Raw genomic sequence first — 16,287 nt, forward strand, 5'->3', positions numbered from 1 at the left:
AGGGAATCCTGACATCACGCATTCGTTCAACATTTGTCTATGTACGAGCGTAAGAAAGGCAAGGTTTGCAAGAGTTTCAATTTATGGCGTGACGAATATTCCTCTCCGTCGTGAGAAAGGGTAAAACACGGAAGTCAATTGTGTAGCGCAGCTTTCCTTCCTTTGTGAATCTTTCTCTCTGATTTTTGAGTTCGCTGCTGTAAGACGCAACAAAGGAAGGCGTGAAAAAGCCGCTCCTTTGTGGCGTGCCGACGTGCTGTTCTCAAGCTACCTACGAGGCATAGATCGGCTGTTGTGGTAATCACATTCTGTGGAATACAGTGTAGGCGAAGAAGATGCCCGTAGAGCCGGCTAAGGGGACTGTTGAATCGATAGCAGATGACGTCGACCGATATTACGGATTTCTGACAGCTGCTGACGTTTTGGAATTATTTATTTTCACATTAGTCCCGTTAAACACAATGCTGTGAAATGTCGGTAGCGACTTGTTAGAAGTCTGCACTTTTACCGACATTCGATTTCAATCGAATCTCGTCTATCGCTCTGCCAAGAGTCTTCTTAGAGTGGGATTTTTGATCATTACACTCAAATGACCAGCCTCCGAAGCCAAGGTCGCTATTAAACTATCACATTGCTTTGTCAAAGCTGGTATGTCAAATATTTTTGTCAATGAAATTAAATAGTGTAACAGGGAACTTTGTCAAATCTGGCCTTTCGTCAAAGAAATATGATCAAATCTAGAGCCTCGCCGTAAATTTGATTATAAAAGAGGTTAGTCTTCTGTTCACTGCAATGTGAAATGTATCCGTTTGGAGCGCTGGCATCGCTACAGCTATTGGACGTCTCTGTATTCTGTTTGTAAACATGGCTTCGAAGTTTAGTTGCTGTGTTGCTTCGAAATAACCTTGCTTCGACTGGTATAGGAGGTGAGCAAGGGGCACATTAATCGTGTGCTGATGGGCAGGTGCAATATGCTGCAAGCGACTTTATTTCCACAAACACAGCTACAGCCATCCACCTCTACATCTGGAGACATCCAGGCAACTTCTCAGCAAGCCAAAGTAGCGGAGGTTGGTCGCATTCTAGAACAATTTTTTTTCTTACCCTTCCATTCTAGTTTGTCTATTTTTGAACTCTGGATGCCACTGGTTAAAAACTGTATCATCTGTTTCACACTTCTTATTAATTTTGTTGTTGTTGGTTCACCAATTCTAATAATTAAATAATTAAAAAAATAGGACATACTTCTTATTGACCATATAGTGTACTAAACATATATTTAACGCTAAACATATATTTAACGTTAGATATTTCCCAATCCGTGTTTTAAGCATCGCTTCACACGTTCCTTGAATTATTTTGGTTAATGTGCACTGTGGTAATCGAGTGCTGTATTGTAAACTAGAGTCGCTCTTTCCTGTATCAAGTAACCGTAGTGTTATGGTGAGCCTGTCTTCTGGAACAGATAGCATTTCTCTAGTGAGTATTCTGTTTATAATACGAGAAGCCACTTTGAGGAGCAAGTACTGAAATGCGGTCTCATCTATTCGTAAGTAATTCATGCTAGACTTGGCGTCCGACGTTCTCCACTTGTAGCTCTGGTAACAAATTTCTGAATGCTTTTACTGTCTCCACCTAAAATCCACGACTTCACCCATGTATGTTTCCTTTTTTTTCCGCCGCTTCTGTTCCAAATGAACACACGATGCTGATGTGGCACAAGCAATTGCAGCGTATCTTAACAAGATGTTTTCCGCCATCTCGAACTTTGACGAAAAATAAGACGACAGTGTAATACCCCTTTTTTGACGCTATGCGAAACATCTTTGTCAAAAAAATTTAGCTAATATCTGATCATATTTCCTTGTCAAAGAAATATGATAGTGTAATACCCGCCTAACGTACACTTGGGCAATGGCGCTCGAATCGGAGGTACGACGGTTCGAACCCTGCTGGAAGGGATGTGGCGGCGTAGAGTTCCTGATCACCAACCTTTGCACCGATGTCCTGGATTAAGTTCCTAACCTCTCTGCAGTGTCTCAGGAAATGAGGCCACGTCAGACTGCTGATGGTGGCCCGCGTTTCCCTTCATACACAACACAAACCCAACACAACACAACACTGTACATGGGCTCATCACAGCCATCCATCAGATACACACTAGACGCCTGTTGACAGGTGTGGAAGGGAATGGAAAACCAGCTCCACTAGGACCTTACCAAGAGCAGTGACGCTCTACTACGCTCATTCCCTGAGTACGGGATGAGGCTGTTGTAAAAATGTCGATATATCGATATTTTCTCCAGAAATTTAAGATATACAGGGTGATTCAAAAAGAATACCACAACTTTAGGAATTTAAAACTCTGCAACGACAAAAGGCAGAGCTAAGCACTATCTGTCGGCGAATTAAGGGAGCTATAAAGTTTCATTTAGTTGTACATTTGTTCGCTTGAGGCGCTGTTGACTAGGCGTCAGCATCAGTTGATGCTAAGATGGCGACCGCTCAACAGAAAGCTTTTTGTGTTATTGAGTACGGTAGAAGTGAATCGACGACAGTTGTTCAGCGTGCATTTCGAACGAAGTATGGTGTTAAACCTCCTGATAGGTGGTGTATTAAACGTTGGTATAACCAGTTTACAGAGAATGGGTGTTTGTGCAAAGGGAAAAGTTCTGGACGGCCGAGAACGAGTGATGAAAATGTAGCACGCATCCAGCAAGCATTTGTTCGCAGCCCAGGAAAATCGACTCGCAGAGCTAGCAGAGAGCTGCAAATTCCACAATCAACTGTATGGAGAGTCCTACGAAAAAGGTTAGTTATGAAACCTTATCGTCTGAAATTGGTTCGAGCACTGTCTGCAGCTGATAAGATTAAAAGAATCGATTTCTGTGATTTTATCCTTGCTCAAATGGAAACAGATGAATCTTTCGTTTCAAAGATTGTGTTTAGTGATGAAGCAACTTTCCACACTAACAGGAAAGTCAACCGTCACAATGTCTGTATATGGGGCACTGAGAATCCGCGGGAAACAATTCAGTATGAACGTGACTCGCCTAAGGTGAACGTTTTCTGTGCCATTTCAGCCAATAAAGTTTTTGGTCCCTTTTTCTTCGAAGGTGCTACTGTAACTGGACTACAGTATCTGGAGATGTTAGAGAGTTGGCTGTTCCCTCAGCTCGAACAAGAAGCACAACAATTCATATTTCAGCAGGATGGAGCGCCACCACATTGGCACTTATCTGTCCGTAACTACCTGAACGTCAACTACCCGAGACGATGGATCGGCCGGCAGGCAGCCCGTGACAGAGCACTTCATCACTGGTCTCCAAGAAGCCCTGATCTTACCCCCCGCGATTTTTTCTTATGGGGGTACGTTAAGGATATGGTGTTTCGGCCACCTCTCCCAGCCACCATTGATGATTTGAAACGAGAAATAACAGCAGCTATCCAAACTGTTACGCCTGATATGCTACAGAGAGTGTGGAACGAGTTGGAGTATCGGGTTGATATTAGTCGAGTGTCTGGAGGGGGCCATATTGAACATCTCTGAACTTGTTTTCGAGTGAAAAAAAACCTTTTTAAATACTCTTTGTAATGATGTATAACAGAAGGTTATATTATGTTTCTTTCATTAAATACACATTTTTAAAGTTGTGGTATTCTTTTTGAATCACCCTGTATATCGACGTACTAGGTTAGACTAGTCAAATATTCTTGGAGTCATTCATATAACAGTGGTTATATTCCGTATGCTTGTATTCTGGTACTCAGTTGTCAATGTAGAAGAGTGTCAAATGTGTTTAGCAAATTTTGCCTGTTCACTACTACTTGTGCGCTCTCCCTTCTTTCATCGACATAAATTCAAAATATGACACCACACTATGTACACATCCATTAATCACCTACACTCAACCGATACGCTTAAGGAACAACTCTCAACGCCTCGGATCTTCCAGCTAACAGTACCACACGATTTATTCTTTTCATTTCCATTTGGTGCTTTGGGTGACAACCCGCTCTGGAGATGGATGAAAGCAGGATAATTCCCTAAACGAAAAGGAAGAAACTAATAATATCCGATTACGAAATAAATGGTGAGCTTCTGGGGGGCGTCATAACGTTTAAAAAAATCAGTACTTCCGATGACCTGTTTGTAGAGAATACAGACAGGGGAGGTCAAACGTCAGGTTCTGACAGCGAGACTGTGTTGATTGTATTTCGTATTATGTAGTGGAGCAGAACCGCACCGGTACGTTGATAGAAGTTTAGGGACGCGTTCTTATACGCGAGCGACCCGGGGTTCAGGCGCGGTTGACGCAAGAGCGTGCGTGTAAACGGTGAAAGTCGTGCGAATGCGTGGCGTGTGGAGTTCCGTCACTTCTAAAATGATGCGTGGCGCGTGGGCGTTACTTGCAACCACACCTTGTGTGGAACCGAATCCAGCACTTATTATTATCGCTACTGCAGCAGCAGGTATTACAGCTATCAACAGCAACATAAATCAAAGGACAAGGAGTAAAGGTACCGTCATAACCATCCTCCTTAGATCAAAGATAAGAGAGAGTAGCCAATTGCCTACTGAAACTATTCAAGAATGGAGAGTGAAACGAGGTCATCAGTCCCCTAGAACTTAGAACTACTTAAACCTGACTAACCTAAGGACATCACACACATCCATGCCCGAGGCAGGATTCGAATCTGCGACCGTAGCGGTCTTGCGGTTCCAGACTGTAGCGCCTAGAACCGCTCGGCCACTCCAGCCTACAGCTTAACCACAGCCTGGGGGATGTTTCCAGAATGAGATTTTCACTCTGCAGCGGAGTGTGCGCTGATATGAAACTTCCTGGCAGATTAAAACTGTGTGGCGGACCGAGACTCGAACTCGGGACCTTTGCCTTTCGCGGGCAAGTGCTCTGCAAGGTCCGCAGGAAAGCTTCTGTAAAGTCTGGAAGGTAGGAGACGAGGTACTGGGAGAAGTGAGGCTGTGATGGCGGGCGTAAGTCGTGCTTGGGTAGCTCAGACAGGCAGAGCACTTGCTCGCGAAAGGCAAAGGTCTCGAGTTCGAGTCTCGGTCCGCCACACAGTTTTAATCTGCCAGGAAGTTTCATATCAGCGCACACTCCGCTGCAGAGTGAAAATCTCATTCTGGTTCCACGAGGCGCTTTCGAGGATGAAACTATTGTCTACAGAGAAGGCCTACAAGCATCGACGCTTTGTGCAGGGGACCTCAACATAAACGAAAGTAACGTATTGCTTATATATAAAGACACGTTACTGTATGATTACACGATTGCACAACAGTCTCTGAAACCAGTTACTTCCCAAAAATACCTGGAAGTATGCATATGGACGATTTGAAGTGGAACGACCACCTAAAACTAATAGCAGGAATTAACCGAAGAATCCTCAGGAAACTTAGTCCGTCAACGAAGGAGGCTGCGTACAAAACCCTTTAATATTGCTCGTCAGTATGGGATCCGTACCATACGGAATCGATATAACAAACAGAGAAGATTCAAAGAAGAGCAGGGCGTTTCGTTACATGTTCATTTAGTAAGCACGAAAACGCCTCTGAAGTGATCCACCAACTTCCGTGGCAAATGCTTCACGCGATGCGTTCTTCATGCTACATCACAGGGTGGTTTACTGTTCAGTTTCCGAGAGCGTACCTTCCTACAAGAGTCAACAATGATATTGCTTCCTCGTACGTAAATTTCGAGAAAACACCATGAACACAAAATTAGAGAGATCCATGTTCAAGGATCCTTACCAGCAAGCATTCTTCCCGCGAACCACTCGCCAGCGGTGCAGGAAAGGGGGTAAATGACAGCGGTACACAAAGTACCCTCCACCACACACCAGACGTAGATTATTAGATAGCATCAAAGACTACCGCCATCACTTGAAACCTCGTTGGTTTCATCGTTGTCTTCTTGGTCAGTAGCACTGTCGTAATTCTCGCGGTAGACGATGGCTTTTTCCCCCCAACCACAGTAAAACCCATGATAGAAAAATTCGCAGTTGACAGGTGGTGATCGTGCAGAATAAAATCAAACCGTAGTACCACCAAGTTGGGACACAAATATCCTGTCACTACGCTTACTGTCACAAACTTTCTTGCGTTCCTTTCTAAATGGACACGCTGCACGTTTCGAGCCGCCGTTCACCTCAATGACTGTGTTTGTGGACACGACCACCGACCTAGTGTGCTAAAAATGTGATTAACCCGAAGAGCCCACACGTTTCCATTGATCAACGGTCAAATCCCGATGGTTCCGTCCCCAATGTAAACGTCATTGACGATGCCGTTGGGTCAATATGTGAACACGCAGGGCTGATCTGTTTCGGAGCTCCATGTTCAACAACGAACGATTAACGGTGTGCTCCGAAACACTTGTGTGTGCGCCAGCATTGTGCTCTTTCCGCAGCAGATCACCATCTATCCCGCTTTACCGAGCACACAAGCCATTATACCCCACGTTCTGTGAAGAGCTGTGGACGTCCGTGCATTTAGCGCCTAGTGGTAGTTTCACTGTTCTTCTACCTCTTTCCATAAGATACTCACGACAGTAGCACATGAACATTCCACCAGCTTCGCCGTTTCCGAGTTACTCGTTCACAGACCCTGCGTAATAATAATTTGGCTTTTGTCAAAGTCGCTTATCTCAGTGGATTTCCTATTAACAGCTCATAACTTCCCCGTCGTGTCCGCTCCACTTGCGTGCTTTCGTTACCGCGTCACGTGCCCGCAACGCCAGCAGACGTTTTCTTACCATTCTATATCCACTTTTGTGCCGGAATATTAGAAAGTCTGCACAGAATAAACAACACAGCGTTCGCATTGTGTTATTACGAGTTAATACTGGACATTTTAAGAACAAGATATCATTCTGAAAATTACTGAATGTGGAAAATTTTATAACATTAACTGAATTCTTGTCGGTGGTTCCCATAACATGATAACAATATTAAATGAGAAACATTTTCTAATGATTTATTTGGTCACAAAACGGCTATGAGCTTCCTAGGCCACAGTCAGAAGATAGCCGAATGTCACAAACATAGATAAAATGACGCGCTACTCACACAGATATTATTTATACAGGAGATATGATGACATGCAGAGGGTTTACAAAAGAAAGTATTACATTTTTGTGTCATGCAGAAGTTGTTACATGAAACTTTTTTCTGTGGACATCATTACACGTTTCATGAAGGATGTACAAAATTAGGTGGACTGATAAGAAACATTTCGAAAAGAGCGACAAAAACCACGATAGGAGATGTGTTAAGGGGGGTAGGACGTCAAACGGGCCGACTTTGAGCAGGAGAGGCATCTCAGGACATTTTAATTTCCAGTGTCTATACTTTTACAAATAAATTCATAAACTTAGGATGCAAGTGCTATTCTGCGATGATGTTGGCACAGGAGAGGAAAGCATGATGGGCCGTATCAAACCAGTCAGAAGACTGATGAAAAAAAAAACCGTTGTGTTTAAGAACAGATGAAAAATAAAGTTAAATTTACAACTGTAACCCAAACAGAAACTTTATTTAACAGAGGGGAAATAGGAAATTGACTGCTTTTCTTAAAAGAATGTAAAACTTCACTATCTACATAACAAGAGTGGTTTTCCATTGAAAGACGATCCATTGAAAGACGATCGTCCAAGGTTGACTCTGCTTTCTTAATCTCCAGCTTCTCTCACGTTGAGGTCCATTTTTAGTTAAATGTAACTATTTCTGAGTGATATAAAAATTAATACTTTCTTTTGTAAATACTCTACACGTAATCATTTTTGCATCTTTCGTATCTTCGTGTAAATAATATCTGTGCAAGTCAGACGTCATTTTATCTGTGTTCATGACTTTCAGCTGTCAACAGATAATGGCCTAAGAAACTGAAAGCCAGTGTGTAACCAAATAAATATTTTGCGGAAAGAGTTTCCTCTTAATATTTTAAGCTCCTGGAAACAAGAACGCAAGGCTGTTTTGTCGGACCACTCTTGGTCATTGTTACTTGCCTGTGCCGCTGAAGGATGTCCTCCGCGGAAGCGAGGCCGTGGCCTGCTGCGCGTCGGCAGAGCGCTCCCTTGCGGGGGCGGGGGCGGCGGCAGGGGCGGCGCTGGCTGCGGGGGTGGCGGACAGGTCGAGGAAGCTCTGCGAGCGGTCCAGCGGCGACGTGCGCACGTCCAGCTGGCTGCCGCCCACGCGCGAGTAGAGGCCGGCCGCCGGGCTGGCAAGGGCGATGGAGGCGGCGGGGGCGGCGGAGGCGGAGGGCGCCGACAGGTCCGCCGCGGAGCTGAAGCGCCGCCGCAGCGGCGACGCCGCAGCCGGCTGCTGCGCATGCGCGGGAGCCTGCCAACATGACGGCCGCAAATCAGATAACGGCCACTGATTCGTCACTATTATCAATTTAACACAAAGCGAAAAGGCGAGTAAACGTTAAACAAACCGTAGCTGTAGATATTTAATTAGTTCCGGGTTTACTTTATACACCGCATGCTGGTGGAAACTTTAAGACTTCGATAGGAATGTAATAATTCCAATTCCAAAGATGGCAGGTGCTGACAGGAGTATTACCGAGCTATCAGTTAAAAACGTAATGATTGCAAAATACTGTCAGAAATCATTTACAGAAGAGTGGAAGGAAACAACAGTAGAAGCCAATACTGGCCCTAGGATTTATCCTAGTAGATAGGCTGAAGAAAGGAAAACCTACGTTCATAGCATTTGCAGATTTAGAGAAAGCTTTTAGCAGTGTTGGCTAAATACTTTTTTTGAAAATCTAAAGGTAGTAGGGAGCAAAATTTTAGCCTCAAGTTTTACAGAACCGATGCTGTATGTATATGAGTAGGGTCATGAAAGGGAAGCAATGGATGAGGGGCAGTGGGACAATGGCGGCAGCTTCCTTTCTTAAAAATGAAGCTTTAATTTAATTCATTGTCGTTCGAAACTGGCCTCCAATGCCAAGCGCTACTGTTGCGCCTGAGTGGACGTTCGTTTCATAATTTTACTCGGGTTAACCATCGTAATAAGGTGTCAAAACGAAAATCCCCCGAATATTTTTGTTACCAGTACGAGAATCATAACTAGGACCAAAGATTTAGCATCTGACTGCATTAAAAAAATTTTCTATCACCACGGGTGCCTCTCCTAAAACAACTGAACACAGAATGTAGCAACGAAAGGTAATTGTCTGTCTCAGCTTCACGCAGCGATTTAAAAACCGAACGCTACACAAAAAAAAAAAAAATAAATAAATAAATACGCACGTTGTTATATAAACTCGCTACATAAATTTAACCATTGTTCACTGAATTAAAGACGCAATATATTCTTCAAAAAATATTAGAGGTACTGCATCTCGTGAAATAACTGCCTAACAATTTTTAAAAACATTAACAGTAACTTCAATATTCAGACGAAATTACACATGGTGTCCCACGAGGAATTATCAGAGGATGGCCGGACCATACGCGGCCGAAATATCAGTGGAGGAAATTTTATTCGCGCAGCTATGCCCGAAATTTAATGGACAAATAACAATATGTACCGAACTAGTGTCAAGCTCTAAACCATGTGCCCTTATTTACACTGAAACGTCAAAGAAACTGGTATAGGCATGCGTATTCAACTACAGAGGTCTGTAAACAGGCAGAATACGACGCTGTTCACAGATATGACAGGAACACTCACTTGAAGCAAAACACTTCGTAAGTCCATATGCCCTGTTCCGAATGGTTCCCGGTATAGAACACGTTGAATGTCACTTTTGTACGCTTTCCTTGAACCAATCAAAAACTATTTCTCTAGCGAAAATGCACCGTAGTACAAAATTAAACTACATTGAATTTCCTTCAGCAAAGGTCCAACTCATTTTTTCTCTAGTTTGCACCAAGGGAACGAGACATTGTTGAAAATCTTGCGCGACACGCATGCGCTGTAGATTTGGTAGTTTTTGTAGGCAAATCTGAGATAGTTTGCCGACTTAGCATTCCACAAGTATCAAACTATTCGTCTCTATTTCCTCTACACTACTGTGGTACATTACAAGCAATGACAACGTATCGAATATTACAGAAAATAAAGAACACTGTATACTAAAGGTGTTCTATAGCGGAAACCATTCGTAATAGGGCATATGTCGATACGGAGTTTTTTGCTTCAAATGAGTGTCATATCCCTCAATAGACCATTCCTCTGGGGAAGCCAATATATCGGTCAGTCGACAACGTATACAATGACTGACTTTTACAGTCATATTTTTCTTGCAAATCTACTTTTATAGCTTTTGAAGATGTAGAGAAAGTTACTGACAAAGTTGAGTGAAATACACTCCTTGCAGTTCTGAAGGTAGCAGGGTACAGGGCGCGAACGATAAATTATACAGAACTCAAAACTGGAGACATAAAAGTCGAAAGACACAAAGGGAGGTAGTAAATGAGAACGGTTGGAGTATATCCCCCGTCTTATTAAATTTGTACATTGAGCAAACACTAAAGTAAAACAAGGAGAAACTAATTTAAAACAAGGTTGATTGAGCGTAATCGAATTAAGTAGGCTGATCCTGAGGTAATTAGTTTACGAATTGAGACACTGAAGCTTATAAATGAGTTTTGCCGTTTTGCCATCATGGTAACTGGCAACGACAGAAGTAAAGAAAATATGCAATGCAGACTGTAAATAGGACGGAAAGCTTTTCTAACAGAGATAAAATGTGTTGGCATCTAACGTAAATTTATATATTAGGGAGTCTTTTTTTGTAAGTATTTGTTTATGGTGTAGTCTTGTGCGGAAGTGAAAAGTGAATGATAACGAGTACGGCCAAGACGAGATGGACGACTTTAAAAAGTTGTGACGTAGAAGAATGCTGAAGATTAGACGGGTAGGTTCACTGACTAAAGAACAGCCACTGAATCAGATCAGATGGCAATGTCACGACTGTTTAACCTTTTGCTGTTCATCCACTCCCTGCCTTGAGCTGTCCTTATCAGAAAAACGCATCTACTGCACCTAAGACATCATTGTTAATTAGTTTTTTGGATGTGATCATTTTCATTATTTTAGTCTTCTTGCAATGAATTTTCAAGCATATTTGCATATTTCTGTGTTGAGTTGAATTTTATCTGACTAGATGCATCAGTATCATGTCAAAGAGATTGAGTTACGTTTGATTAACACGTACTGTTTCTTCCTTTTCCTTTCTCTTGGTACATATAAGTGTGGCTCCACTGTCATCGCTGGAGCTAGTAGTATAATTTTATAGTCAGAAATTGTTTCCATATTTAATGTAGTTGATCTCCAAAAGTTATTCTGCAACTATGCTCTCTCTGTCTCATATATCTGACGATTACAAGAACGGAGAAAAACAGCATTCTACAAGTAGACGAAAGTGGAAACGTCCACATAAATGTTTTCTTTCGGTGGGTCAGGGCAGACGCCGACAACCAACGGTCAAATTAGAAAACGCCTCACTTGACGATAGAGAAAAGCATTCCGCTATCGTTCAATCCCGCATATCGAGACGACCTTGCCAAGTCAGATAAGCCTTACAGCGGTGACATGAGAATGCTGTTAGGTCACTCGTGCTACCCAGCTCATATCTACACAGTTAAAGTTAGTTGCACACTGTCGAGATAACACGAAAAAGCAAGCAGACTCCAACCACACTACAACGATCAGTTTTGTCAATTGAGCAGCGAATTTCGCGCAGCCGAAGATTATAAAGTTTAGGTCTGATCCTTCGTCTAAAAGTTGAGATTCGGCCACTTTGCCGGCCAGAGTGGCCGAGCGGTTCTAGGCGCTACAGTCTGGAACCGAGCGACCGCTACGGTCGCAGGTTCGAATCCTGCTTCGGGCATGGATGTTTGTGATGTCCTCAGGTTAGTTAGGTTTAAGTAGTTCTAAATTCTAGGGGACTGATGACCTCAGAAGTTAAGTCCCATAGTGCTCAGAGCCATTTGAACCATCGGCCACTTTGACTCGATACAGGGGAACTGGACAGCGTACATGAACTCGTGCATTAGAGTAAATGGTTCAAATGGCTCTGGGCACTATGGGACTTAACTTCTGAGGTCATCAGTCCCCTAGAACTTAGAACTATTTAAACCTAACCTAAGAACATCAAACACATCCATGCCCGAGGCAGGATTCGAATTTGCGACAGTAGCGATCGCGCGGTTCCAGACTGTAGCGCCTAGAACCGCTCGGCCACTCCGGCCGGCATTAGAATAAATGAATGAAAATGTTCAGCGCTTGGAACAAAGACTGACAGTTGGTACTAAAAGTAAATAAACGGGCGAAAAAATTCAGTGGCATTTGATTACACGATCGTCGACCAGTCAACGGAATCTGTCGGAATCGTTAAGTATCTAGTCGTGGGGAAGCCAATAAGCGAATTTACATCTCGCTTACTGAACGCGAGGCGAAATTAGGAAATGAGGCGGTACAGACAGTCTTGCTGTCAGCTAATGGAATATAAACAGGAGCAGTGAGAGCAGGGTGGAGAGCTGTTTATGTGCACGAAGTACCCTCGCTACACACCGTAGCTGACTTGCAGAGAGCAGATATCTATACAGAAACTGGCGTCGATAAGCAGAAAAGACTTTTAATAATTCAGACGGAGAACTCGCGCCTCTCCGTTCTACGGAGAGAGGACGACCGCGAGGTGAGAAGTTCTGTCAGGTTAAATCGCTACGGAAAAACCGGATCCAAAAACGGTGGTGCGACAGTTTGTCAAAGCGCGACAGCAGTCGCCGTCTCTCGCGAATTTAGACCGCCAGTAAGGCGGAGAAATATTACCACCAGTAAAGCGGAGAAGCATTAAAGCACGCAGCATGAGACAGTAGCGGATAGCGCGAGAATAAATGTAGTTATGACAGCGCCGTCAGCTGGCGCTGCAGAGGCTGCTCAGAGAACACAGAAAGACAGACAGAGAGAGAGAGAGAGATCCTACTTACCTGCCAGCGAACCTCCATGGATGTGCGCGGCCCGCACCACGTCCCGGCCATCAGCCGCACAGGCGATTAGATTAGATAAGATTATAAGGCTTCACGTCAGACCATGCTAAGCAGATGCAGCGCTCGCCCACTTCCGCTAATTCATTACCGAACTGTGCAACTTTTTTTCGGATGTTATATCGTGTTTACCTCTTCCTAACTGGACATAAAGGACAGGGCACTCTAAATATGCTAAACATTAAACGGAGAAAATTTAAGCCGAAGTCTTCATTTTGTTCGATATTGCTCCTCGCGTTTCGTCTGAGCGGACGTCACATGGCATCCGTTCAAGTCGATGGTTGATTCTTTTACTCAATTTTTTATTACAGAAGGCAACCAAACCTCTGACCGAACACGCTCAGCTACCGTGCCTGCGCCCCTAGAGCACGGCTGCAACTAATATGTTACGAGCCTTCAATTGATTAGTTATTCTATCGCTTGAGCCTTGTCTCGCAGTTACGCAGGGTCAGCCATCGTTAATCGGATTTGGCATGTTAATGGTTAAGGGGTGGCCGGATGCCCTTCCTGCCACCACCCCATACCCCCCGTGACGGAATTAGTGTACCCCCAACTGTCTGCGTCGAGTGTAATCCATGGAAGAGTGCAAATGTGTTCAGATGTCTGCGAGCTGTGTAACTGAGGCGGAACATGGGGACCAGCCCAGTATTCACCTAGCGGGATGTGGAAAACCGCCTAAAAACCACATCCAGGCTGGCCGGCGCACCGGCCCTCGTCGTTAATCCGCCGGGCGGATTCGATCCAGGGCCGGCGCACCTACCCGAGACCAGAAGGCAGCGCGTTAGCGCTCCCGGCTACCCTGGCGGGTTTTCAATTGACTAGATATATAAGGTCGCAATAAGTTGCCCCCACCCCACATAACGATCGTTGAAAATCGGCGTCATTCGGAACACTTTGTGTTGACTGTGATCTGTCTCTGACTGCTGCCAACCTCTGCTAACAGCTGCCACTATAGCTTCGTGGTGAAGTGTTGTTGGTCTTACATGTGTGAATGACTTTGATTAACAATAGTATTCATACTTATATTCAAGTGCACTACTCAAGTCTGACACAATCACAAAAGTTTGATAAACTATATAAATGCCTGTTTTGTTCTACTCACTGCACCCTACAGGGTGGCTACAATTAAAGTTTCGCTACTTGAGAGGACGCCCATGAAAAGCGAGTCATCGGGGGACAATGAAACTGGAAACATTTTTAAGAAACACGCGGAAGGGAAGTAACGAATAAACCACTGAAAGAAATACATTTTAATTTCAACATGAGAGGGTGTTTGTTTGTTAACTGCATACCACGTTTACGTTCCAGGTTATAAATGTTGTTCAGTGTGACGATCACCTGCTAACACGACAGCCTGGAACCGCGCTAGAGATTGCTGTACTGTTGCCCGGACCATGTGAGGTGAGGTGTTGGCTACCTCCCTCGTTACACTGATCTTCAGCCAGCAACGTGTATCAGCGTCCCGTGTCTCAGTCATGCCAACAGTAATTTCTTCAACTGTTTGTGGCGCAATTGGCCGTCGCTCTCTCCCTGGATCAATTCCCAAACAGCCAGTTCATTCGAACTTCCAAATCACGTTCTTCAACAACAGTGCGGAAAGAGGACCTCTCCACATTCCTTTAATGCAATGATACTCGCCCAGCAGCACTATTGCTGTTGTTTCGCTACAACAGTTTTATGAGGCAAGGCCCTGCTCACCTTGTCTGGACCCATGCTGACTGTCTGCAGCTGTAATGCACTCTCATGCTTGTGTTTCAACCTTACATCAGTGTACCAGTACCGCCGCTTAGCGGCGTGTCACGACACTAACTCTACTAACAACGGAAATCCGACAGTGCATAGCCTGAACATCATTCTTATAAACTCCGCGGCTCGTGGTCTTGCGGGAGCGTTCTCGCTTCCCGCGCACGGGTCCCGGGTTCGATTCCCGGCGGGGTCATGGATTTTCTCTGCCTCGAGATGACTGGGTGTTGAGTGCCTTTGATCATCATTTCATCCTCATTCACTCGCAAGTCGCCGTAGTGGCGTTAAAGAACCGCCCCGCGAGGGGTCTCCCGGCCACCAATGCCATACGCTCATTATCATCATTATTCCTATAAAGTTACTTATCCATATGGCAAATAATTTTCCGTCTTCACTGGCTCAAGTAGCGAAAGTTCAGTTATAGTCACCTTGTATAGAAACAGTCTTAATTAATTTAATGTCCTTGCAACACATCAGTACCGCATTTGAAGATGACCAACCGTGTCGAAGTTTATACCACAACGGTAGATACGTACGAGTCGCGCACGCCGGTGAGTTGCCAGTAATGGAAGCCGAACAATAGAACATTCTCCCATCTCACATCCTGTAACCCCGCAGTGGCCTCGCTATTTAACCCTCTGATCCCAAGTTAAGCGAACAGCTTTACTTATCCCACGGCCGCATTCTGCAACATCAATTAAAATTAAGTTCACCTTAAAAGATTACTGTCTAAGGACTGGACAGAAATACTGCACTCGTAAGAAGTTCTTAACGTTAGTTGACGTTTTTGGATTCAGCTTGCCGCAGTTTGAAGACCATTGCATTAAAGAATAGAGAGCCCCCATGTATAAACTCGGATGGACAACACAAACACCCGCCTTACAGTCCTGACCTGTCTGCATTTGACTATCATCTCTTTGGGAAACTGAAACACTCTCTTCGTGGAACAAGGTTTGAAGATGATGACTCCCTTGTGCACGCTGCCAAACAGTAGCTCCAACAAGTTGGTCCAGAATTTTACCGTGCGGGTATACAGGCGCTAGTTCCAAGATGGCGTAAGGCAGCTGAGAGGGATGGAAATTATGTGGAGAAATGAAAATATTGTTCCTAAAGGATGTATGTACACACTGCAAAAGTTTCAAACATGTAGAATAAAAGATGGATTTTAAAAAAGTGTGCATTTCTCACTAGAAATGTCCCCATGTATAAAACAGATATCAAATGCATTATTACTTCACGAATGAGTTAATGCGTAAAATATTTGATGTCATGCATGTAAAACCTTTATGGTTGAAGACTCAGAGCTCTAATTATGTTCGTTTTATGGACCACATGTACAAAACAGATATCAAATGCATGATTACTTCATGAATGAGTTAATGCGTCAAATATTTGATATCAATCATGTGAAACCTTTATGGTTAAAGACTCAAAACTCTAATTATGTTGGTTTTATGGACCACATACACGGACTAAAAGTGCTGGAAATCGTAAGTAACACCGAACGATAATTTCACATCAAGAA

General features: G+C 43.9%; 1 protein-coding gene across 1 annotated transcript in view; it reads right to left on the bottom strand.

The window, feature by feature from the left end:
• LOC126484719 (uncharacterized) overlaps nucleotides 1–16,287 on the bottom strand; it is a 370,831-nt gene that overhangs the window by 35,033 nt on the left and 319,511 nt on the right. The window contains exon 5 of the mRNA XM_050108315.1: nucleotides 8,025–8,358. Within this exon, the coding sequence (XP_049964272.1) occupies nucleotides 8,025–8,358 (334 nt within the window). The remainder of the gene's footprint in view (nucleotides 1–8,024; nucleotides 8,359–16,287) is intronic.

The sequence above is a fragment of the Schistocerca serialis genome, chromosome 6 (assembly GCF_023864345.2).
Source record: "Schistocerca serialis cubense isolate TAMUIC-IGC-003099 chromosome 6, iqSchSeri2.2, whole genome shotgun sequence".
Lineage (NCBI taxonomy): Eukaryota > Metazoa > Arthropoda > Insecta > Orthoptera > Acrididae > Schistocerca > Schistocerca serialis.